This window comes from Vulpes lagopus, chromosome 12 (genome assembly GCF_018345385.1).
Source record: "Vulpes lagopus strain Blue_001 chromosome 12, ASM1834538v1, whole genome shotgun sequence".
Lineage (NCBI taxonomy): Eukaryota > Metazoa > Chordata > Mammalia > Carnivora > Canidae > Vulpes > Vulpes lagopus.
Genome location: NC_054835.1, coordinates 84,182,746 through 84,207,805, shown reverse-complemented (window position 1 = coordinate 84,207,805; position 25,060 = coordinate 84,182,746). Strand labels below are relative to the sequence as shown.

Here is a 25,060-nt window from a genome sequence, read left to right as displayed (position 1 = left end):
TTAGCAGCAATTACAGCTTGGAATAGTAAGAGAAAAGAGCCATTGTCACTGATGCCTTGGGTGCTCCTCCTTTTCTATGAATGACAGATTTTATAAGTCATTCAACACGGCCACACCTAGGAGGTAGGGCGTACAGAGGTCCAGAATATTGTTCAGGGATTAGAGGACTCAAATTCAAACCTTGGTTCTGCCAATTACCAGTTGTATGACATTGAACAGATTAGTTTAACTCCCCAAGACTCAAGTTCTCTGTTTGTAAAGTGGAAATTAAAATGATAACTACTTTAAGGGTGCCTGAGTGTCTTATTTAAGCATCTGACTCTTGGTTTTGGCTTAGGTGGTGACCGCAGGTCTGTGAGATCAAGCCTCGGGTTGGGCTATGTGCTCAGCGGGGAGTCTGCTTGAGGATTCTCTTTCTCCCTCTCCCTCTGCCCCTCCCACTTGTGCTCTCTCCTTCTCTCTCTAAAATAAACAAATAAATCTTCTTAAAAAATGATATCTATTCCATAGAGTTGTTAGGATTCCATGAGATCATGCATGGAAAGTACTTAGGCCAACGTTTCATACACGGAAAGCATTCAGTGCCAGCTGGTAATGCTAGAAGCAGCAGCAGCAGGAGGCCGCTGCCCTCAGCTCCACGGGTCCTTTCCATCCAGTAGCAGCAAGAACAGCATCTGTGAGGATCCTGCCCATACCATTGCTGTTCCCTGCCTTCCTTCGAGCCATGTACATTTGCCAGTGGGCTGAGGATGCTGATGGAATGGATGTGCCTTGATTGATTGATTTTGTTATCGAGTTGACACATTACATCAGTCTTTGAGAAATAACTTTATGATTTCATTGTTTATTGCTCACTACAATAACATGATTTCAGATAGAGGTTACAGAAGAATCTTCTCACTGTGTTCTTCTCAGAAAATAAAATCCGCCACAGGACAGGCAGGAAGCAGGTAAGTCAGGGTTCCTCTCTTTTCCCTAAAACCTGGGAAAAAAACATAGTGTCTTATGCGGCACAAGAATGTGAAATAGTGTAATTTGGGTGACGAGAAGTCTTGTATATAGAAAACTGTGAGTGATAAGGATGCTGGCTTCTCATAGACTCAAACCTACTCTCTGTGGCCTCTCTTCCTAGACACGGAACGTCATTTTGTTCCTAAAGTTTGTATATGAGTCTTACATAAGCTGAAGAGAAGAGTGCATCCTTTGTATAACTGTGAAACCACAAATGTATTGATCTTCATTTATGTAAGTACTGCTGCGGCAAGACCCTGAGGACAGGTTTACGGTCGGTATTTGCAGATACAGTTGCCTCTCCATTCAGGTCCAGACAGCTGAGCTCAGTAGCAGAAAGACAGAGGACTGGGTACCTTTTGGCTAATCAGCAAAGCTGCTTGAATAGTGAGAGAAGTGCTACCACAAACACACCACAAAGAGCGGTAGACACCCAGAAAGATGTTAGAAGACCAAGATGGGCCTACGAGGCACCAGGCACATGGGATGAACCAGAATTAGACATGGAAGCACCAGAACGAAAAGCCCAGGTGACCACACAGGTTTTTCACTTGGCATTTGACTTAGATAGCAGGTATTACCTTTGGTGGGTTTTACTTTGTACTTCTCAAGCAGCCTGGCTTTTGGCTACCACCTTGGGGCCCTGGGAGGGGAAAAAAGAAACAAAAACACATAGAAAAAAATAAGACATTATTATTCGAATTTGGAGAAGTATGTTGCCTTGAATTTTGGAAAGAAAAAATAAGGCAGTCCTATATTGCACAGGAAGACAATGAACACCCTCTCTTCAAGTCCCTTTTATGAACTTCCAATGAATTCATCCCTCCTTTCCATGGCCTCAACGTACACACTCACTCAGGTAAATGCTAGATCTTGATTAATAACCTCTAATTACATTAAACATATGTTTTAAAAGCTAATAATTTGAAACACACACACACACACACACACACACACACAACTCCTCACAGATTAAGCACTCATTTGGAAAAAGTAGAGGGCTCTCGACCAGAACGAAAGCTGTGTGTGAGGATACGTGTCTGTGGCCACGCAGGAAGGATATGGGTGGCATGAATTTGCATGTGTGCAAATTGTGAGTCTGAGATGGAGTGAGAGTCGCTAGGAAAGAAATAGTGAGAAAGGAAGTTGGGAATCCGTGAGGAGGCACTTCCAAGCAGCAAGCCGTTGGGGCCGGCACTCATGGGTACCTGAGAATCCCAGACCACCGCAAGTTGGTGAGAGACTCCAGTCACTGGAGCGAAAACAAGCAGGGAGTGTGGCTCCTCTCTTGCCCCCTGGGGCACTCATCAGCGCCCCCCCACCCCCAAACTCCTCACTTCCCACACCTGACTGCTCACCTGAGGGATGCTGGGACAAGGCCTTGGAAGGTAAGACAGCCACCCACCAAGAGACTTCACATACCGATACGTGATACCCTTCCTGCTCCCCTCCCTTTAGAGCTGATAATGATTTCCTTTGCAAATCAGTTTGGCTGTTCATTTTATTAAGCTAATGAGTGATTCAAAATGGAGAGTAAGGACCAATGGCAATATTCAAGGATAATTATCACCATCCTCATTTACAGATGGTGAGGTACAGGTCAGTTTAAGGTATAGGACCAAAAGTACTGGAATTAGAACTGGGTTCTCCTGACATCTCTCACACCATGTTGTCACCAGGTAGACAGTGCCAAGGGCCTTCCACAGAAGCATCTGCATGTTAGCCTCGTAGGAGCTCTGCTCTCAGGGGCCTCAGAGACCTTGCAGGGAGGAAGCAGGATCCTACTGGGAGTTGTATTTTATGTAACCAGGAATACCAGCTGAACTTCAGTGGAAAAGAAATAGAACTACCTCTTCGTTAAAGCAGGCTTCAGGCCCCTCGGCTTTGCAGCACCTCACCACCACGTTAGTGAAATCTGTAAGCAATGACCGCAGCACCTCATCTGTAAGTTCAGGCTTTCGCTTCACCAGATTGACAAGAAACCTGTGACCCAGAGGTACCAAATAGAATTAATTAAAGACTTCTTTCTTAAGTCCCTCTTCTCCAAAGTGCTGGTCACAATATCACATGTCTTGAGGGTCTTGATTTGGGTGAGTATAAAAAGTTAAAATACTCCACTTTGAAGGGGTCTCCTAAAGCTTTCCTATTGGACTTGTGGGCTGGATTTCATGGTAACATTCTCTGGAGGGTTATATAATTGTAAGCAAAATGACGTAAAAATATTAATATATATTAGGTGTTCCTTCTGTACAGTATTGTAGATTATGTGATTAGTTTTGATCTTTCTAGAAGATTTATTTTCAAAACAACCTCTATTCCTTTTTTCTCAGTAGCTGAATGCTGTTTCCACTCTACTCGATATAGACACTACCTGAATCAAAAAAAAAAAAAAAAGGCTTATTCTTTAGCATTTATAACATTGCCTGATTGAGAAGATGAAAATAAAATTCTTGTCCCTTTTAGGTCTCTCATGTTTTCAAACATTAAGCAAATATCTATGACATTCTCTCAAGAAAGTCCAGTTCATTATGAACCTACTTATGAGCCTTTTTGCTGGTTGCCCTAACTCACCTTTCCAAATCACAGTGTACTAGACACTCCACATCTAGCAAAAGAAGAGACTATCTACTTATAAACAACAGCAATGAATAGCCTCCAGTGTTTTTCTGGATTGGAGAGATTGGGCAATTTGAGGGAAGGAACAGGATTATAACACCAAAATCACATATGCATTACAGTACATCTTCTCATTAATACATTACATGCCTTCAGGATGAAAGAGAGGTGGATGAAAAAGGATGTTTATACCTGTCTTTCTTTCTTTGGAGCTCCTCATTATGAGCCTGACATAAGTCTGTGTGAAAGGTAAATAAATCTTGAGACGTAGATGGAGGCACATATGTTTTATCAGCTTCCAGTCCCTCAAAGCAGGGCCTTCTGAAGGCAAAGTTGGTTTTACAACAGTGGTCCACATCAGGATTGATGTTCCGATTTTCATTTATTCCACATAACTCTCCAAGGACTAAATCCACCTGTGCCAATGAAAGTTGGAATTCAGATATGACTTTAAAACTTGAATAGGGTTTTGAAATATGGCTAGAGAAACATATTGTTCTATGATAACTGTTAACTGTACTCAGAACAACCCATGCTTTTGTAAATGTGATACTACATCCAAAGCAAAGTAGAAACTTGCGTTATAATAAAATTTCAAGCCATTGCAATTCAAATCCCTATATATTAATTTCTTGTTAGTGCAATCATTCTGAAACAATATGCTATTTCTGTCATTTGCCCTAACAATTTACAAATAACAAATAAGTAATAAGAAGATGTAAGAGGGGTGCCTAGGTGGCTCAGTTCATTGAGTGACGGACTCTTGACTTTGGCTCAGATCATGATCTCAAGGTACTGGGATGGAGCCTTGCATCAGGCTCTGCACTCAAGACGGAGTCTCCTTGTCCCTCTCCCTCTGCTTCTCCGCCAGCTTGCTCTCTCTTGTTTTCTCTCACTCTCTCTCAATAAAATAAAACAAAATAATAAATAAAATAAAATAAAATATTTAAAAAATAGAAGTAAGATGATTTGGAGAACCCCAAGAAAATAAGACAATCTCTTTTGCTTCTTAGGATTGTGATGTGGTGAGCCCCGCCACCCAAAATTTTGACATTCCTTGCTTAACAGTGTGGAAAACAATGAAGAAAGGCATATAACTTAACTGCATAACTGCTGTGGATCAATGAGCGTGGCAGATGTCTTTTTTTTTTTTTTTAAGGAATAGTTAGGCTCATGGGCCATACTCACCAAATTATCAACGCAGGCAAACTCTTCACTCAGTGTGCAGCAGGTGGTCAAAGCCGTCACCATTTCTTTGCCAAGAAAAGTCAGTTCCTCAGTGGAGAGCTGGGGGGCTATCTTTGTGAGCTTGACAATGTAGCTGAAAGAACATTTGTCTCTTTGGTTCTAAACAGAAACAGATACCTACTGTCCCTTGTCTAGCTACTTTAAACCCTAACTCTTCAAGGCTAGGAACAGCCAAAGTAAGGACATGAACCTCAGCTTTCTCATGAAATGGCAGAGAACTCTTCCTCACTCCCTACTTCCCCATACCCCGCCTCCTAGATTCTGCATTTTTGGCTTCCTCCTAATTTCATGGTAATCTCAGAAATTCTCAGATTTGCTCATCCTGTCTTACCTGCAGGTACAGGAGCTCCCTGGCAGCAATACCTTAGTTGGTATGTAAAATCCTGCTTGAAATTGCTTGCATAGTTAGTAAATATTTTAAAAGGAGAACTTAATTAATAGGTACATGTTGGAAAAGGATAATCTGAGATAAAGAAAACTAATATCTTTAACAGACTTAGTTTTACCAGCCAGATTGCAGAAAGAGTGAAATCATATTTTTCAAACTGCATTTTGATTTAAAGATGTTTGGTTTAAATACACACTATATTAGCCTGGTCATTAATTAAGAAAATCCAGAATAAACTGTATTATTCATTAATGCTCACAAAAGCACTAAAAAAAATAAATATCAAAGTGTAAACAAATCCAGAATTATTTCTATGAACTTGGTAAGGTGAGTTCAAATTCTGGACAAACCATCTTTACCTTGAGAAATTATAATGACCTGAATTTTGCTCTCTACCAAGCCTTTCCAAATGGGGCAGAATCCAGAGATTCTGGCTTGGGATTGAGAAAAGCAAGTAAAAACCAAGGCATTAGAGAATCAATTTCCTAGAATCTTGTATTTCTTTCATTTCTAGCCTCATTCCTGTTAAAGGCTGAATATGCATTCAAGCCTAATGTGCATTCTGGACTTTTGTATTTTTATTCTTTCCCAGTCTATAGATTTACCATAACTGAAGGACAGAGCTGAATTTTTGACACTTTGTGGCACTCTTTATTTTATCCTGGTCACAAGTGTTAAGCAACTTGTGCAAACAACTTACTAGTATTTCAGGTCATCTTTCCCCAAATTCTGGAAACGTTCACATTCTCGCTGTACGATCTTGAGGCTTTTCTCAGTTGTTTCATTGAATTTGTATTCCTAAAAATAAGAGCAATCATATTTATGAACATCTTATCTAAAATTTAATCATAAGCTTCATGTCAACTTGTCAAATAGCTTTTATTTGCACAGTATTTTCAAACTATCATTACATATATTGCTTACTAAATTGAGAGTAGTTTTTTTATGAGTGTGTAAAAATTTAAATCTTTTCAGCTCTAAACATAGATGTGGCTCTTACTAAAATTTGAAGATCCAAATTTTTCATCATCATCTTGTACATTTTTTAGACCTTTCCAGCTTATGAAGTACAAGTCAAATGTTATGTTGACAATGATCATACTTGATAATCACTTTCAAGTGCCAGGACAGTCTTTCATTTTTACGTAAAGGAAATCAGGCTTATGAAGTCAGATGACTTGCCTAGAATGACCCAGCTAGTAAGTATTGCTATAGAACACTTTTAATTACAGAATAAATTTAGTAATTCATCTTTATTTTATATCTTCTTTTTCATCAGTTAGAATTGGAACTTAAAAACTCAAATAATTGTATTGAAATATTTGACAAACTGTCTCCTTTAGCATGAAATTGGAGATCTACTGCGTGGCCACCAGAGAGAAAAAGTACACACCAGTGGATGGATGCTGTGAGGCAAACTGTGCCTCCACATGAAAAATGAATTTTCTAACACTTTAGTGATTCATTTAAAGGTTAGGAACAGATTCCTTTTAGGGACAGTGGCGGAGCTAGACTGGAAGTCAGGTCCTCTTCACTGTTCAAATACGGATGAATGTAAACTGGCTTTTATGGCAAGTGGATACAATTTTTTAAATAAAGCAAAAGCAGCACATATCAAATGAATGAGAAACAAATCAGAAACGTCAAATAATGAATTTCTCTAATACTTAAGGAATACACATGAATCGATACTAAAACACTAATTTCAATAGGAAAATGGATAACAGGCATGAGCAGCTTGTTCACAAGAAATTTATAAGTACACTAGCTAAAATCATATGGGCAAAACCTAACTTTATTTAAAAATCAAATAAATGCTTAAAACATAGTCACTATTTTTTAGATATAAATCTAGCAGTTAATTTCCTAGGGTGGTGAAGGCAGAGGTGAAGTATTTTCTTTTTCTTTTTTTTTTAAGGTTTTATTTATGAGAGAATGAGAGCACGTACGAGCACACAAATGGGGGGCGGGGGAGAGGGAGAAGCAGACTTGCTGCTGAGCAGGAAGCCCAATGTGGGGCTGGATCTGAGGACCCTGAGATCATGGCCTGAGCTGAAGGCAGACGCTTAAAAAACTGAGCCACCCATGTGCCCCTGATGTATTTTCAAGCACTGTTGTTGGACTGTATGCAAATAAAACTTTCTAAAAAGTAACTTGGGCATTTGTATCAAGTGCTGTTTTTTTTTTTTTTTAAGTCTATATGCTTTGACCTAATAATATCCCTGGGAAATTATTAAAGTCAATCTTAGGAAAATAATCATAAATATTAATAGAGATGAATGGAATGAGATATTCACTTAGGGTCACTTATAAAATTAAAAACCTAATTAAATGTTCACAACGTCCAACACACAGTAGAACATTTAAATAAATCATGATGATGAGATTTGATCATTTAAAATAAAGTACAAGGGCAGCCTGTACTTTTTAAGGCTCAGCGGTTTAGTGCCACCTTCAGTCCAGGGCGTGATCCTGGGGTCCTGGGATTGAGTCCCACAACAGGCTCTCAGCATGGAGCCTCTTTCTCCCTCTGCCTGTGTCTCTGCCTCTCTCTCTCTCTCTCTGTGCCTCTCATAAACAAATAAATAAAATCTTAAAAGAGTAAAATAAAATAAAGTACATTTTGAAGTCTGTTTAATGACATAAAAAGTTCTCTATGATAATAACTAAAAAAATAGACCCAGAGGCACCTATGTGGTTCAATCAGTTAGGCAGTCAACTCTGGATTTCAGTTCAGGTCATGATCTCAGAGGCCTGGGATTGAGCCCGGCATCAGACTCCCAGCTCAGCGAAGTGTCTGCTTGAGGATTGTCTCCCTCCTTCTCCCTCTGCCCCTCCCCCTGCTGTAAATAAATAAATAAATAAATAAATCATTTTAAAAACTAGATCCCAAAATTTCTTAAGAGATTGTTATTCTAATCTTATTGTTAGGCACACACACATGTGGATATATGCATAGAAAAGATGAAAGACAATCTTAATTATAGCTATTTCTCAGTGACAGTATCAGAGCTTTTATTTTTATCTTTGTAACTTTTTTGGCACTTTCCTAATCAGCTTTGATAATCATTTATTACTTTATAATCATAGGAAATCCAATATGGCTCAATAAAATGCAGAGTACACAAATATAGCTCTAAATGTAAAATATTGAATGGGAAGAGGGTTTTTTGCATCAACACACAGAATTAGTAGTGCAGAACAGTGTGCAGAAACCTAACACCATTTCAATCTGCCCAAGAATCAGCCCCACTGTATTTAAAGCAGACCCAGATGGGTCAATCACATTTTCTGCCCCCTAAACTGCAGTAAAACTTTGATATCAGTTTTGAAGTGTCTGTTGTGTGGCTTTGTTTTGTTTAGTTCTGTGAGCCCAGAACGGTGGAACCTACCGCGTGGCGGTAACAGTCGGGGGGGTTCTCTGTATGGCAACACTCTTGCAGAAGCTCCTCATATACTCCGGCAATTCTTAAAAGCTCCGGCGTGGACAGTTCTGGATGTCTCCTTGAGTGTTCATAAAGAAACCTGTGATGTGTAAAATGTTTCCTACATTAGACCTTAGAGAAAGAACAAAATATTAAATCCTGCAATCTTTTGCAGTAATCAGGGGTTGTAATACTGACTCTGCTTTCAAATGCTAACTCCTTCCTCCGGTTTGCTCAGGGAGTGATTTCAGAGGGTACTGGGACCACAGGACATCATTTTGCAAAGGTTCTCTTCCACGGTATTTTTTAAACTAACAGTGCTTTTACTTGAGAGGACAGAATGATTAGGGTTATTCCGACTTCATTATTAGGGGATTTGATGCGTAAAACATCAGAAATAGTGCATCATGCCATCAATCATTTAGAAAATACATATTGAGTCTAATTCTGTTGGAAACTGCATTCAGACCTCCAGCTTGAGATGGTGGAAGTATGGCTTCCTCCCCACTCCAGGGCCACCGTGGTGAGAGATTGGGAGGCAGCTGTGCCCAGGACTTCATCCCATCACTTGTCAAATACGGAGTAACCCTGGAGCTCGAAGTCATTGACAGGGGTTTCCATGGCCTCAGTGAGAGGCTCCAAGGGTCCAGGCAGTGTGATGTGGGGGAGAGATGGCAAAGCGAAAGGAAAGAGGCTAACACTTATTAAGCCCTTAGTAGGTGCTAGCACTGGATCAAGCTCCGGGCATAAGAGATACAGAAATACTTCCTAGCCTCTGGAAACACTTTTCTTATTTAACTTCACTTAGTCCTCAAGATCAGTACTATTTTACAGCTGAGAAAAGGAAGTCCCAGACCAGGTAAGCACCTTGCTGTTAATGGAAACGTAACATGTGAACCTGAGTCTCCTAGGCTGCCTACTTCATTGTTTTCTAAGCCAAGTTGACTCTCATTGCAGGAGAGGGGTGTCTCCTCTAAGCACCTCAGCTGTGCTCTTTACAATCTTCTTCGTAAAAAAGAATCTTATCTATTCCATTCAGAATAAGTTAAGATGGCCTTCTATGTTTGGTGAGAGCAATACCTCACAAAATTTTCTCAATTTCAGGGAACTCTACATCCCTTTTTGTTTTGCAGCCTTCGATTCTCCTGATTAGTCTTATTTTTTCTGACTTCATCTCTTCTGCTTCTCCACCTGCTTTCTCAATATTATTGTTGGGATATATCCTTAGACCCTAAAGCAGCAGTGTTTACCCTTCAGAGAATCAAGGACTCTTCTTAATCTAATGAAAGCCATGGACCTTTCTACAGTCATAAAATCACACCAAAAAAAAAAAAAAAAAAAAAAAAACCACCATCAAAAGGCTGTAAACAAAAAAATTCCTAGAAGCCTCCCCTAGCCTGGAAGATCCATTGAGGTCTTATGTCAAATGTTTACACCCAGAAAGACTGAATCTTAAAAATCCCTTTCTGGCTTAGCATGCTCACTGTTGCTCTGTGATTTCTCCTCAAACACTATGTTGTAATAAGATGGTGATGATGATGATGATGACGATGATAAATTGCTTCCATTTGGTGAGCACATGTGCTAGGTACAAGGGAAACACACTACCTCTAACACTTTGTTAAGCTTAATCTGAGTTAATGCCCACAACTCATGAGAAACAATAGAGCACAACGGTTACAAGAGCACGAGTCTGCAGCCAGACTGCTCACGTTTGATTCCTGGCTCCACCACATATTATCTGTGTGACTTGGGAACAAATCACTTAACCTCTGCGCTTCAGTCTCCTCACCTGTAAAATGAGGATATTAAAAGTATTCTAACCTGAGAGAGTTGTTTTGAAAGTTAAAGCTGGTTAGTGGATGAGAAGCACTTAAAATTTGGTAAGTTTTCAATAACCTGTGTCTTCCAGAGCTCCAGGTTCACATATAAAACTGTCTCGTGATATTTGAGACCACGTTGTTGGACCTGGAGGGCATCATGCCAAATGAAATAAGTCAGTCTGAGAAAGACAAATACCATATGATTCCACTATAAGTAGAATCTTAAAAAAAAAAAAAACCCAAAACAAAAAACTACAAACAGATGAATAAACAAAGAGCAGAATTAGCCTATAAATACACAGAACCGACTGATGGCTGCCAGAGTGGGGGGAGGGAGGATAGGCAAAGCAAGTGAAAGGGAGTGGGAGATACAGGCTTCCAGTTACGGAATGAATACGTCACAAGAATAAAAGGCACAGAATAGGGAATCTAGTGAATGGTACTGTGATAGTGATCATGGGATCAGGTGGTAGCTACACTCGGTGGTGAACCTATTATAATGCATAAACTTGTCAAACCCTTATGCTGTGCACCTGAAACTAATGTAACATTATGTGTCAACTATACTCAAGTAAAAAGAATTGTCTTGTGACTTCCCAATTAGTTAGTTCATGAGTATCTCAAAATCAGCGTGGTCAGATTCAAACATATGCTCTTTCCCACAAAACCTTCGACCCATACTTCCCATCTCATTGAATCTGAAAACTACTTACCCAACCACCTAAGCCCCAAACTGGGATTCATTCCAGATGAAGTTTCTAAAAAACAAAAGTGATTTTGTCCTTCCTTATTCTTCAGGGAAAGCCCTTCAGCGGCTTCTCATTACTTAGCCTGCCTGTGTGATCTGACCACATATACTTCTCACTACCTTCCTCTGTCACTGCAAATACCCTACACGAAGCCACAAGTACATCAAGTGGTTTTATACTTCTATCCATGATCTATCTCTTCTGTCTGGATAACCAAAATGTCTTTAAGCACCTCTTCCCTATCAAGCCTTTCCGGTTTCCCAGGTATATACTTGACCACTTCCTCCTCTGTCTTTACATTATAGATTACACGGTGCCATCAGAAATCAAAGAACACGTCTTGCACTCATTTATTTTTCAAGTCTGTCTCTTCCCACATCACATTCCCTTGCAGATGAAAGCTTACTGAGGATAAAAGCCATGTCAATGTATAATGCCTGGATTATATTTCATTACCAATAAAGTGGGAATGAATGAATATTCGCATATGAATTTTATGTATGATGATGTAAAACAGAGAGAGGTTAACTTGCTCAAGTGATGCAACCAAGACTCAAATCTGGTCTCTTTAGCTCCAAGTCCACTAGTTTTCCTTGAACGACTGCGGAGTGGCGTAGCATGGCAATTCAGCTTGCAACTTCCTAGGCCAGACTTCCTCTGGTCAAATCCTTACTCTGCCAGCTTTTAGCTGTGAACCTTCAACAAGTTATTTAGCTGCTCTGTACCTTTGTTTACTCATCTGAAAAAATGGGGGAAATCATACTGGTTTCACATGACTGTTGTGAGAATTAAAACAGATCATTCACACTAAGTATTGAGCCCATTGTCTGGCACATATCAAGTACTCAATAAATGTTAGCCGTCCCTATAATAACACAGTTGCATCTTCTTAAAATCACGTGAAAATGCCATTATCTGTTGCTGTGATTTTTTAAAATTATGTGATACCCAATGATTTAAATGGTTCCCATTCCTTTCACCCAAATTAGCCAAAATAGATCAAATCATAAGTTTCTGTTTGCCTTATAAATTTCAGTATAGACTTATGTTACTCAGCCATGAAGATCGTTTGATTAGCATCTCGTTCTTCACACACATTTTCGCTTTCAGTAAATTTTGCTTCTCTTAGACCTAAGTTCTTTGGTCTATCATCTTTATTTGAGGAAATGATGCACTCGCCACGCTCTGGCATTTTCTTTTCACAGCACTCTTTGATTTTGCTGGAGATGGAATCTTGTTTGGAACAAATATGGTTCATAACCTTGCTCTGTATGACAGAAGAATGAAAAATTACTTTAGTTTCCTCATTTCTTCAGGGCTGGATTTTCCTACATGATAAATGGTTGCATGCAAAGCCCACCATGCTCTTCACATCTAGAATTGCTTCATCAGATGATTTGATCATAGTATTTATTTAAATTTTGTATTAATGTAATACACATGAGTTTTTCACATGAATGCAGGTTTTATTTCTGGGGATTTAAAAGTATATAATTACGAAAATAGATACTTATAAATTCACATTTTATTGTAAAATATTAATTTTTAAAATACTTCTCTGATATATTGTAATTTTAAATTCTAAATGTTGTTTCATGCTCCTTCAATGAAGGCCACCAAAGACATGTGACTAGAATATCTAGAATCCTAGATGTCTTCTCTCATGTCCTGAAACTATATTGCCAAGCACACAGCAGAAACTCAATAAGTATTTGATAAGTGAATGAAAAAATGATAAACAAATGAACTACTATGGCAACTTCCAGATGAAGACTTCTCAAACAAAAAAAAGCTATCCTACTCATTGTTAGGAGTTTCCTATGGTTACTGTTCATTTGAAGCTGTTCAAATTGTCAAATAATATACAAAACAAAAACCCTTACTATACCCGCTCTCTACACTTCATCTCAATTCTCACCCCCACATGAAATTGTGGAAATTAAAAAAAAAAATTGTGGGAATAAGGGAGAAGGTGAAGTTTCCTTATTTACACATTAGTTGGATACTTTTTAATAAGTTGATCTGGCCCCTAATCTCTCCTCCAGACTTTCCGATATGAGTCTGCACATTCTCCCTCCTTTCTGTTCCACTTTCCCGTGTACTCTGCTGAGTTCCAGAAAATATCAAGCTATTCCAGGCCTCTCTGACTTTGCCCAAGCTGTTCTTCCTCCTCCTCTGGTGAACACTGAAGGCAGAGAATGGGATAAAGCTCTGGGTTGAAGTAAAAAAAAAAAACAAAAAAAAAAAACAAAAACGGGGTTGGGGTTGTTGTTGGAAACCATGTTTCCAACAAACCATATAGAACCAGGAAGCCAGTCCTTGCAAATACATACACACTTTACTGAAAGCCATCACTGTTCTGGCAGCACATCTCTTTAACGTCTGGGATTCACTTCTGTTTTGAACAAACTGCAGTCTAACTTCTCTTATTTCTCCATGAAGGCATTAAAAGAAGACATATTAAGAACATAATATGATCTCTTAGCTTCAGCTACAAACTTCACCAAAAAATCTTCAGTTATATTCTATTTCAGTATATAATAGTTAATATTATAAACCCACATTTCCATAATCAAACAATAAAAAATAGTGTGTGAGATTGCTTTTAATTGGAGTCTGATTAAGCACAAAATAATTCTTGGGAACATCTGTTGTCTACTGCTTGAAATAAAATATATGTATCTTCATATTGTAAGATTCAAGTTAATTAATTAACATACAGTTTCACTGTGAACTTAAAATAGTAAAACTAATTAAAGGTCACTAAGAAAAACCCTCATTTCAACTAAGAAAGTAGGGTATTTTTTCTTTTCTTTTCTTTTTTAAGATTTTTTTTTTTTTTAAGAGAGAAAGAGAGCAGGGGGAGGGGCCAAGGGAGAGAGAGACAAGGACACTCCCTACTAAGTGGGAAGCCTGAGGCGGGGCTTGATTCCAGGACTCCGAGATCATGATCTGAGCTGACTCTCTCTCTCTATGTCTACCATAAATAAATAAAAATAAGTTTTCAAACAACAACAACAACAACAAAAAGAGTTGAACAGTTAACGGACCGAGCCACCCAGGCACCTCGGAAGGTGAGATATTTTTAATGAAATTGTGTTACTTTTGTATGCATTAACAACTTAAACCATCAACAATATATTTAGCAGCATATACCCTTAGAAAATCACTTTAAAGAATAACATAGGAGTTACTTTAACATCACTTATTTGACAAGAACTACTTTACAGTGGTAAAAATCATTCTCTGAGCTTGACTATTTAATTTTTAATATCTCTAAAAGAAGATGTGCAATATTAAAGAAAACTTCAATCTGCTTTAAATGAATGTTCATAAATTCTAAATCCTTAAAATTTTAGGTCAAGGACATTTAGCATATGAAATAGAATCTGTTGAGTAATCTAACAACAATCTCATGTGTAAAAAACCCCAAAGTTTTATTTGAGCTTATTTGTTAATATTTTTTTATTTATTTTATGTCATTATTTGACATTTTATTACCATTTTAAAATATTTATTTATTTATTTTAGAGAGAGAGCAGAGAGAGGGGCAGAAAGAGGGAGAGAGAGAGAGAATCTTCAAGCTGACTCCCTGCTGAGCACAAAACCCAACTCAGGCCTGGATCCCTCAACCCTGAGATCATAATCTGAACTAAAACCAAGGAGGCAGCTTAGCTGACTGAACCACCCAGCCCCCCTTATTAACATTCTTATTTCATGTGGTAAAGTAGTCACAACCTCAGAATAAGGGCAACTTCAGAATAAAAAAATGGCTGCCCCAAATCACTATTTTCACTTGTTTTAGAGAATATTTACCCTGTCACGGATGCACTGCACAGCATCCCCTTCACAGCATCCATTGTACTTGGAAGAAACATCTTCTAGGAGGGAGGTAAGTTCCTTAAATTCAATCTTGGGAAATTTTTGACTAAGTATAGCAACATTTCTGGAAAAAGAATTGATAAAGCACTAAAACAATTTGGAGAGCAAGTAAGACAAGAGGGAATTCTTTGCTGATACAGTTTAAATAGCTGCAATAAGAATTGGTACCCTTGTTTTATTCACAGATATCTTTACCAAACAGCTGTTTATATGTGGCACAGCCTGCAGGGTCACTCAGAAACTCCTAGGCTGATATTTTGAGTCCTAGACCAGGAACAGGATAAGAAGGGCTGAGATATATTCTCCCTTCCATAATTTTTATAGCAAAACACGTTTTGTCAGGACCACAGCTTCCTGTTTTGAGATGCATAGATAATCCATCCCAGAACTCTTTCCTGCTGATCTGTTTGAGATTTTGGAATTTTTCTCAAGACATTGCAATAGCACCATTACTAATTGGTCAGGATGAGCACTGGAGATGAAATTTATCCTTGTAAAGTTGTTTCCTAGTCACTAAATTCAAAGATGGATGGATACATCCCATCTTAAGCCTAGCTGAAAAAAATAAAAATAATAAAGCCTAGCTGAGAACTCTCAGACCAATTCAGATTCCCAACTAACCAAAGAGTATCTCAGAAGTAACCCTCTTTCTCTCTAGGGTCTCTCCCTCTCCCAGCTCTTCTCTTATCTGACCTAATGTCCCGGTTCTGAGCTACCCGAGTGGACTGAGAATCATCTCAACACCTCTGAAGAAAAATAAAAATAAAAAGTCATCAACAAGTTAACAAAAACAGGACACAGAAGAGAAAATATAAGCAAAGACAAGACATGTATTTGAAACTCACATGGATTCTAAGACTTGCAGTCCAAATTTCATAAGTGCCCCACAGACATTTTTTTGAAAAGAAGATGATGCTTTTAAATACTGTATGACAAGTTCTGCCTGAAGGAGAAAAAGAAAATTCTATTGAAGCAAGAGCAAAATCTCACTATTCTCTTATTTCATAACTATGTATCAACCAAGTTTTCCAAAATTTGCTCAGAAACAGAAGGTCTTTTCGTTTTTTTTATCCTAATAAGTTTATATATCAAAAGAAATATGCGGGACACCTGGGTGGCTCAGCGGTTGAGCCTCTGCCTTGGGCTCAGGGCGTGAATCTGGAGTCCCTGGATAGAGTCCTGCCTCAGGCTCCCTGCGTGGGGCCTGCTTCTCCTTCTGCCTGTGTCTCTGCTTCTCTCTCTCTCTCTCTCTCTCTCTCTGTGTGTGTTATGAATAAATAAATAAAATCTTTTAAAAAAAAGAGATATGCATTTGTGGCACATTATAGAAGTTAGACCAGTCTTCCTGATGACTGAATTATGCTTGGTGGGAAGATGAGGATTAAATTTTATGGGTAGCCAAAAGAGGGCTTCCCCAGAATAAAAGGTAAAATGCCATCTTTACGCTAGATATTCACTCACTGGGGCTTTCTTCCAATTTCCAAGGAAGACAATGCTAGAAGAAAGACCCTGGAAATAGGCAATTGTCTTTCAAGGGTCTCAGGTAGTAAGAAATTTAGATCAGCAGCAGGTGGACAAAGGATTGAAAAAACCAGTGAAAGTGGCAAGAAAAGGACTACTAAATGGTAAACAACCGTTTGCTATAATTTAACTTTAAGTAAGGATCTGCAGTTTGTGGTGATTCCTTATCATTTTAATGAAATAAATGCAATACTCACCTTTGTTCGAAAGCAGTTAGCTTTGTCTTGTTCTTCACAACATGTTTTAGTCATCTCCTCAAAACGAGCAGCAACAGTCAGAAGTGTAGGGGCAAAAACAAAGGGGTTCCTTCTGGAAACTTCATAGATATAACTATAAAAGAGAAAAGAGAGAAGAGGGGAAAAGGGTAAAAACAGGAAAGAAAGGAAGAAAATGGTAGACAAAGGGTGAGAAGACAGGGAAAGGAAAGATAGGAAAAGACAAGAAGATCAAGTTGTAAAACTCAGAGGAAAGACTTTCCATTATGGAAGCCTTCAAAATAAGGCAACATTATCTACTCTCTAATAGAGTTTTATCAATTAACTTGCCAACTCCCAAATCAGAGTGAAGATGACAGTTTTCATCCTGAACACTGAACTATGGCTGCTCCAGGTGGTCAGCAGCCATCCCTTCCACATGCAAGGAAGAGCTACCAATGCACACTCCAACTGAGATTCCAGGATTTTATTTGCTTTCATTCAAATACACTTGTAATTTAAGTTTCAATGAGCACACCAGCTTTCCAGAAAAAGTCTGTGCTTCTGCAATTACTGAAAACAGATTTTTGGTAAACATCCATTGATTTAATGTTTACCCTCAGTAAAAGCTGCACCTTCCTAGGGCACCTGGGTGGTTCAGTCGGTTAAGCATCTGCTCTTGGCACAGGTCATGATCTCAGGGTTCTGGGATTGAGCCCCACATCATCAGGCTCCCTGTTCAGCACAGAGTCTGCTCCTCCCTCTCTCACTCAAATAAATAAATAAAATCTTTAAAAAAAGAAAAAGCTGCACCTTCCCTTTGGGAAAACTAGATTATTTCCTCCAGTAACCATTTGGCACCGTTAGGGCCTTCTACGTTAGAAAATAAATATGTATCTTTATTAAAAGGATCTTGAAAGTCGATTTCATTGAGGATGAACAATGCTGAGCACAGAATGTGACTCACAATACACATTACATGAATTAATCCATCAATGAAACTAGCTATGTTCCTTTGGATTAGATTTTGGACTCAGTCTAAGGATAATTCTTCAATTAGATAATTCTTCCACTAAAAGAAAACTTACTTGTTTAGAAAGGATTCTCTGTTACTTTTATAAGTCTGGCATTTCTCTTCAGGATCCAGGGTAGGAAGAGGAGGTAGAAATCCTGCATCAGCTTTCTTATTATGGAAGAAGCAAAGTTTTCTTTCCAAGTCAACCTTACTGCAGCAGTGTGAAAAATTATGCTTTTGTGGCAGTCCCTCCAGAGCACATATATTTTCCAGTAGAACATCATTCTGGACAATAGAAAAGTAAAAGACATCTTTTATTCATTGTAAAGTTTTATAACCTTCTGAGATGACACAATGAACACAATGAGTGATGAGTGTCCCCCTTTGGGAAAGAGATTCTAATTTTCCCAGTATTGTCAACAAAGCATTGGTACCCACACCTGTGACAACCATCCCACACTTTGGAAAATGTTTTCTACTCTATCCTGGGGCCCTTTAACCTCTTAGTCCTTTGCTACTTACATTTCCCTAATATAACAGCTTTTATCCTTTTCTCTCAAGGTGATAGGGTCAGAGTGTGAATGTGTTGATAAAGTATAGCAGTAATGTTTAGTAGTAGCCTTCAAGAAATGCAGATAGTGACACTATTTGGCAGAGGCTAAGAAAAAGCAGTGTGAAAATGGAGTATATATTGAGAAAGCAGCTAAGGATGGTACCTCTGTCCTTCTGTGCACGTTGTCAGACTATCTGCTACGTCCCTGCCTGTATGCATATGGCATGGACCATAATCTCATAGCCAATTCCTCTGGGGCAACATAATACAGAATTGCATGTATCCAAGGAAAGGACCTTATCCTAAATTCCAAATTCAGGCAAAATTAAAAATGAGGGAGCATAGAACATCTCCTTTTTTTATATTTCAAGCCAAAAATTCTCTGTTTAACAAATATGCTTATTTGTTTAAGAAACGCAAACAATTTACTTACAGCTAATTTTGAACACACTGGGAGTGTCATGTCAACCAAGCATTTATCTCTATATTCTGTCATGGCTTTTACCAACATTTCTACTTCTTCAAAGGAGGCCTCCTGAACATATTGAGCAAATACGATGATAGTGCTGCAACAGTCCACACAGAGTACACCATGATCACCTGTGGAATTTCCACTTCTGTCCAACAAAAACTCATAGAAACATTCACTTGCTGACCAGTCTCAGGAAATTATCAAAGTGTGAGGGCTATAAATTTTGCAATTTCTTGGCAATTCAGCTGTCTCATCTGAATTTTATGAGTAATGCTGTATTTACTTTTTAAATATAGCTTCCATTTAATTGAATTACTTTTGAGAAGCATTAACATTTCTGGAATATATCAAATAAGCTCATGTAAACACCATTATCATCAAAAATAGTTTAGAGAAACTCACATATATCCAACATTCTCTTCTATAAATTTCTGGGTGAAACTGACATCATCTGAAAAGCAACGATGTTTAAGTTAGTATGTATCTCAGTATTTTAACATTTTCCCACAAAATAACTGTATGTGACATCTACATTTACAAGTGTAAAATAGAAAACTAATTATAGAAAATAATTTGGCATACTTAACAAGAAGGAGAAAAGTCATATGAACCAAATTTGAGATCTTAATCATAGCTTACCATGTACTCAAGAGATATTCATTAAGTTGAATTGACTTAAATTAATTCCAAATTGACCAGACTTTAGATTTGCCACTGATGGATTCTTAGTCACAAATGCCAAATCAAGCACCATTTCCATGCTAAGTATTTATCAGGTATTACTAGAAAAATAATATGAAAGTTAACTGATATATGATGTAATGCTACTACAGGGCCCAACAAGATATGCCATAGTGTGCTAGTAGCTGGTATCATTTATAATGCTGGGCAAACACAGATATTTAGATGGACTTTGGACTAGTCTAAAATCACTGATTCCCTCCCAAATAGTATATCTTAATCACAGCACACTTATATTTGTCTGTATAGACTACTTTTATGGAGTCCTTACTTTTGCAAGGTATTGTGCTGGAGAATAAAAGGCAATCAGTGATAATGAAGACATCTCCCCTGGACCTCAGGTTTCTAGGTACTCTCATAGTGCAAGTAACTTATAAATATGACTATAATCCAATTTAGAATGTATCGTGACATCGTAAAGTAATGTAAGTAAGTATATGACAGGAATGCTTCATGATCCCTGGGTGAGAAAATCAGAAAAGGATTATAGCAAGAGTGGCATATGAATTGAGTCTGAAAAAAAAATGTACAAGATATCAGCTAGCAGAGAAATCAGGAGGCTCATCTCTCTATGTGGCAAGAATAATGTAAGTGAAATCACAAAGGTAAGAAATCTTGGGATGTATTTGAAGAAAGTCAATTAATCTCCTTTCATGAGAGCGTGGGTCATAAAGAATGGACACTTGGATTCATATTATAGAGGTCTTGCATATAAAGCCTAAGAGTTTGGGCTTCAATTAGAAGCCATAAAGACCCATTGGAAATGTTTATATAGAATAGAAATATGATTATTTTTTAAATGGAAGTATAATTAACATACAGTGTTATATTAGTTTCAGATGTACAGCATATTGCTTTGATAATTCTATATATTATTTAATGCTCACCACAATAAATAAATATAGTCACTATCTGCCATTCATATAACATTACAATATTATTGACTATATTCCCTATGCTGTGATTTTCATCTCCATGACTTCTTATTTCATAACTGGAAGTTTATATCTCTTAATACCATTTATTTCACCCATTCCTTTACCCACCTTCCTTTTGGCAACCACCAGTTTGTTCTCTGTATTTGAGTCTGGGTTTTTTGTTTGTTTTGTATTTTAGATTCCACATATAAGTGAAATGACATGGTATTTGTCTTTCTCAGTCTAATTTCACATAGGATAATACCCTAAAGTTCCTCCCATGTTGTTACAAATGGCAAAATCTCATTCTTTTTTATGGCTGAGTAATATTCCATTATACATATACACCATATCTTCTTTTTCCATTTATCTTTTGAGGGATATTTGGGTTGCTTCTATTTCTTGGCTATTGCAAATAATGCTGCAATAAACATAGGGGTATATATATATATATATATATATATATATATATATATATCTTCAAATTAGCGTTTTCATTTTCTTTGGGTAAATCCTCAGTAGCAGCATTACTGGATCATATGGTATTTTTAATTTTTCAAGGAATCTCCATACTGATTTTCACAAGGCTGCATCAATTTACATTCCCATCAGTAGTGTACAGGTGTTCATTTTTCTCCACATCCTCACCAATGCTTGTCATTTCTTATCTAACTTATATGAACCACAACTGACTCTGAATCACCAAAGCAATCTTGAGAAAGAAGAAAACTGGAAGTATCACAATCCAGAATTCAAGATATATTACAAAGTTATAAATCAAGATAGTATGATACTGGCACAAAAATAGACCTACAGATCAATGGAACAGAATAGAAAACCCAAAAATAAACTCACATTTCTATGGTCACATATAATATGTGACAAAGAAGGTAAGGTTTCCCTATACAATAGGGAAAAGATAATCTCTTCAATAAATGGCGCTGGAAAAACTGGACAGCTACATGCAAGAAAATGAAACTGGACCATTTTCTAACACCATACACAAAAATAAACTCAAATGTATTAAAGACCTAAAGGTGAGACCTGAAACTATAAAATCCCTAGGAGAAAACACAGGCAATAATCTTTTTGACATCAGGCTTAGCAACATTTTTCTAGATGTGTCTCCTGAGGCAAGGGAAGCAAAAGCAAAAATAAATTATCGAGACTATGTCAAAATAAAAAGCTTTTACACAGAGAAGTAAACCATCAACAAGATTAAAAGGCAACCTACTGAATGGGAGAAGATATTTGCAAATTATATATTTAGTAAGGAGTTAATATCCAAAATAAATAAAGAGCTTAAACAACTCAATACAAAAACAAAACAAACAAACAAAAAACCACACACACAAAGAAAGAACAAAAAACCCCAAGCAATCCAAGTAAAAAATGGACAGAGGATCTGAATAGATATTTTTTCCAAAGAAGACATACATATGGTAAACAGATATATGAAAAGATGCTCAACATCACTAATCATCAGGGAAACACAAATCAAAACCACAATGAGGTATCACATAATATGATCATTTTATATGCTACAAAATACCAGCCCGGTAGTGGTATATCTAATATGCAGGGAATTAGAAATAGACACAGAGCCTGACAAAGAGAAAGTGACAACAACTATTTGTCAAATAGATAGGTGGGAGAATGAATGGATGAATAGAAGAAAAGCAAGAAGGCCATTAGGAGACTTTTGCAGTTGTTCTATTAAGAAATCAGCAAGGCATGAATTTTTTTAGAAGTACTGGAAATGCAAAGCACAGATGCAAAATATATTGAAGAGACAAAAATCAACAGGATTTTTGAAGAAGTCACTACAAAGGGCAAAGGAGAAGAACTCAGAAGTGACCATTTTTTAAGCCCGGTGCCTGGTCTCACTAGCAGGCACTGTGGGGAGTATGAAACTAAGTCAGACACAATCCACATCTTCAGGGCCGCTGCAGTGCTCATGGCACTTTTGCACAAATTACAAAAAAGTCCTTCATCCATGCCAGAACAATTACAAAAAGACATCTCTTCTAAACAGACGAAATTCAAAATGTTCCCCCTTTGGAAATTAAAAATATATGTCACCCTTTCCCCCAGGATGACACTGCCTTGGCCAGATTCACAAGTGTGTACAAACTTGAGGACATTTATTTATAAACCGTCCGGTTGGAAGAAGCCGGGACCTGCGTACACTAAAGATGTTTGTCACCTAGTTGGGAGATACATTAGACAACCAAAGATTATAGAAAAATCCCATCTCACATTTAATATTCCCCTGTTACCATACACCACATACATTTGCAAGAAATGCTAATATTTTCAAATCCAAATTATATATTGCAACAACACTTTCTAAATTGCCATTAAGCTGGTGATCATTTGCTGGGTGTTATAACTACTATCTCTGTCTATAGATTGGGTAACATGACCACAAAACAAAATCTGGGAAGGTTAGTTCAGCATATGTGACCAGTATATTTAAACTCATGGCGGGGGGCGAGGAGGGGGAGTGAAAAATTAAATGGAATTAAAACAAGATTAAAAAATTAGAAATTATCCCCACATAGTCATTCCTTACCTATTATACAAGTAAATTTCTTACCTAAGTCTTGAGGCTGTGTGGGCAGTGTTAGAGATTCAGGCACAAAGAACAGGAAAATAACAAAACCTGTAAGTTTCAACTGTTTCATTTTTTTTTTTTTAAGAAATCACATTCACAAAAGAAAGTAATGTAACTGAAGAAGATCAAGTTTTTATATTATTCTTTGACACTATTAGTAAAAAAGTAACCTGTCTAACCTATTTCTCATATACCTCACGTTTGATTTTTATTTGATCACACTGCAGATTTTTTTGCTAATTATTAACTAGGAAAAAATTATCTCTGTGTTTTACTGGAAAAATCTATTGAGTTAGAAAAAAAAAAGTCCACAGGTTAAGTATGCACAATACCTAATCAAATAGACAACTGAAAAAAAATCTTAAACCATTGCAAATGCTGAAGGAATAGGGTCTAAAATAATTCATCAAAGAGGGAGTACAACTAGAAAGATGCTAACTTTCATTAGAAATCAAAGGAAATTAAATTTTTAAAAGTATAATTTTTATATACCTGACAGAATTAGAAAAAAGAAAATAATTAAGATGTCTAATTTTGGAAAGCATATAATAAAACAAGTCTCACATTATCAAAGCTTTTGGAAAAAAGTTTATAATAAAATAAATAAATATAAGAAATATATATTTATATCTAAATAATAATAATATATATAAAATAAATATAATAAATAAATAAAATAAAAAAGTTTATAATAAAGATCAATAATCTTGAAAATATTCATATTGTTTGAGCCAATCACTCAAATTCTGAGAATCTACACTAAGAATGATCCTAAATATGGAAATATTTGTAAATACATGGTAAACAGGAAGTCCATTTTTTAGTTATGCCCACTAAAAGGGCCTGAAAACAATAGCAACCCAGTAGTAAGGAGCACATTTTGTGCCCACATTTTGGGTTCTAAACAGTCTTCTCTAGTACAAGGATCCTAAACTTTTTTTTTTTTTTTTTTTTTTATTTATGATAGTCACACACAGAGAGAGAGAGAGAGAGAAAGAGAGAGGCAGAGACAGGCAGAGGGAGAAGCAGGCTCCATGCAGGGAGCCCGACGTGGGACCCGATCCTGGGTCTCCAGGACCACACCCTGGGCCAAAGGCAGGCGCCAAACCACTGCGCCACCCAGGGATCCCGGATCCTGAACTTCTTAGAGAAATGAATAATTCCAGAGTTGGGACATGAAAGGTAGAAGATGAGCTGAGAACATGTCGCCAGAAACTAAGAAAGTGCTCAAAAATTGACAGGGTCATATGCCAAATGGTCAAAGCCAATAGGACAATTTGACATTATGAATAGTAGGAATGCATTATAACCCATTGTGTTTTTGAGAGAGAGTTTTTGGATCTATACGAATCCAAAATTAAAGCAAAAGTAAGGAAAGGAAAGTTCTTCTCTACAGAAGAATGCCAACTAAAAATGTAGTTCGAAACAAAGCATCACTATTTGAAACACCATAGTATACACTAAACAGTGATATAGTCTCTATGTGGGTTACTATTGGTGTCTATAACTACTGAATCTAAAGAATATATAATGACCGGGGAAATATTTACTACATAATATTTGGAGAAAGAGTAGAATCTAAAATTGTTTACGTTATGTGTAGAAAGTGGTAATGTAAACAGACCTATTAAACCAAAAGAAAGGGAGAGAGAGAGAAGGAGGAGCTTGTAATGAGCAATGAAGAGAGAGGAAGATACCACAGTTTCCAATAGCTATCCATATGCTGGGATAATTCCAAATAGATCAGACATCCTAATGTAAAAAGGAAAAACAAGCAAACATAAGAGTACTAGAAGAAACACAAGTGAAGTGGGAACATTTTTTTTTTTCTAACTATGATGTAAAATCCAGGAACAGTCATAAGTTCAACTACATAAAAAGAAATTTA

At 37.2% G+C, this 25,060-nt stretch overlaps 1 protein-coding gene across 2 annotated transcripts; it reads right to left on the bottom strand.

Annotated features, from left to right (window-relative positions):
• Positions 1 to 828: 828 nt before the first annotated feature.
• AFM (afamin) lies at positions 829 to 23,326 on the bottom strand. Of its 2 annotated transcripts, XM_041726432.1 has the most exons (16): positions 23,155 to 23,288; positions 19,537 to 19,679; positions 19,300 to 19,348; positions 18,859 to 18,991; positions 17,946 to 18,157; positions 16,861 to 16,993; positions 15,988 to 16,085; positions 15,077 to 15,206; positions 12,313 to 12,527; positions 8,656 to 8,788; positions 5,964 to 6,061; positions 4,816 to 4,948; positions 3,820 to 4,043; positions 2,862 to 2,994; positions 1,593 to 1,654; positions 829 to 982 (listed from the first exon to the last, which is right to left on the bottom strand). In XM_041726432.1, the coding sequence occupies exons 4-15, from the start codon at positions 18,934 to 18,936 to the stop codon at positions 1,619 to 1,621; spliced, it is 1,623 nt and encodes a 540-aa protein (XP_041582366.1). In that variant the 5' UTR covers positions 18,937 to 18,991; positions 19,300 to 19,348; positions 19,537 to 19,679; positions 23,155 to 23,288; the 3' UTR covers positions 829 to 982; positions 1,593 to 1,618. The 2 variants fall into 2 exon arrangements, with proteins under 2 accessions (XP_041582366.1, XP_041582365.1); XM_041726431.1 differs by lacking the exon at positions 19,537 to 19,679 and having other exon boundaries at positions 23,155 to 23,326.
• Between the last annotated feature and the right edge of the window lie 1,734 nt (positions 23,327 to 25,060).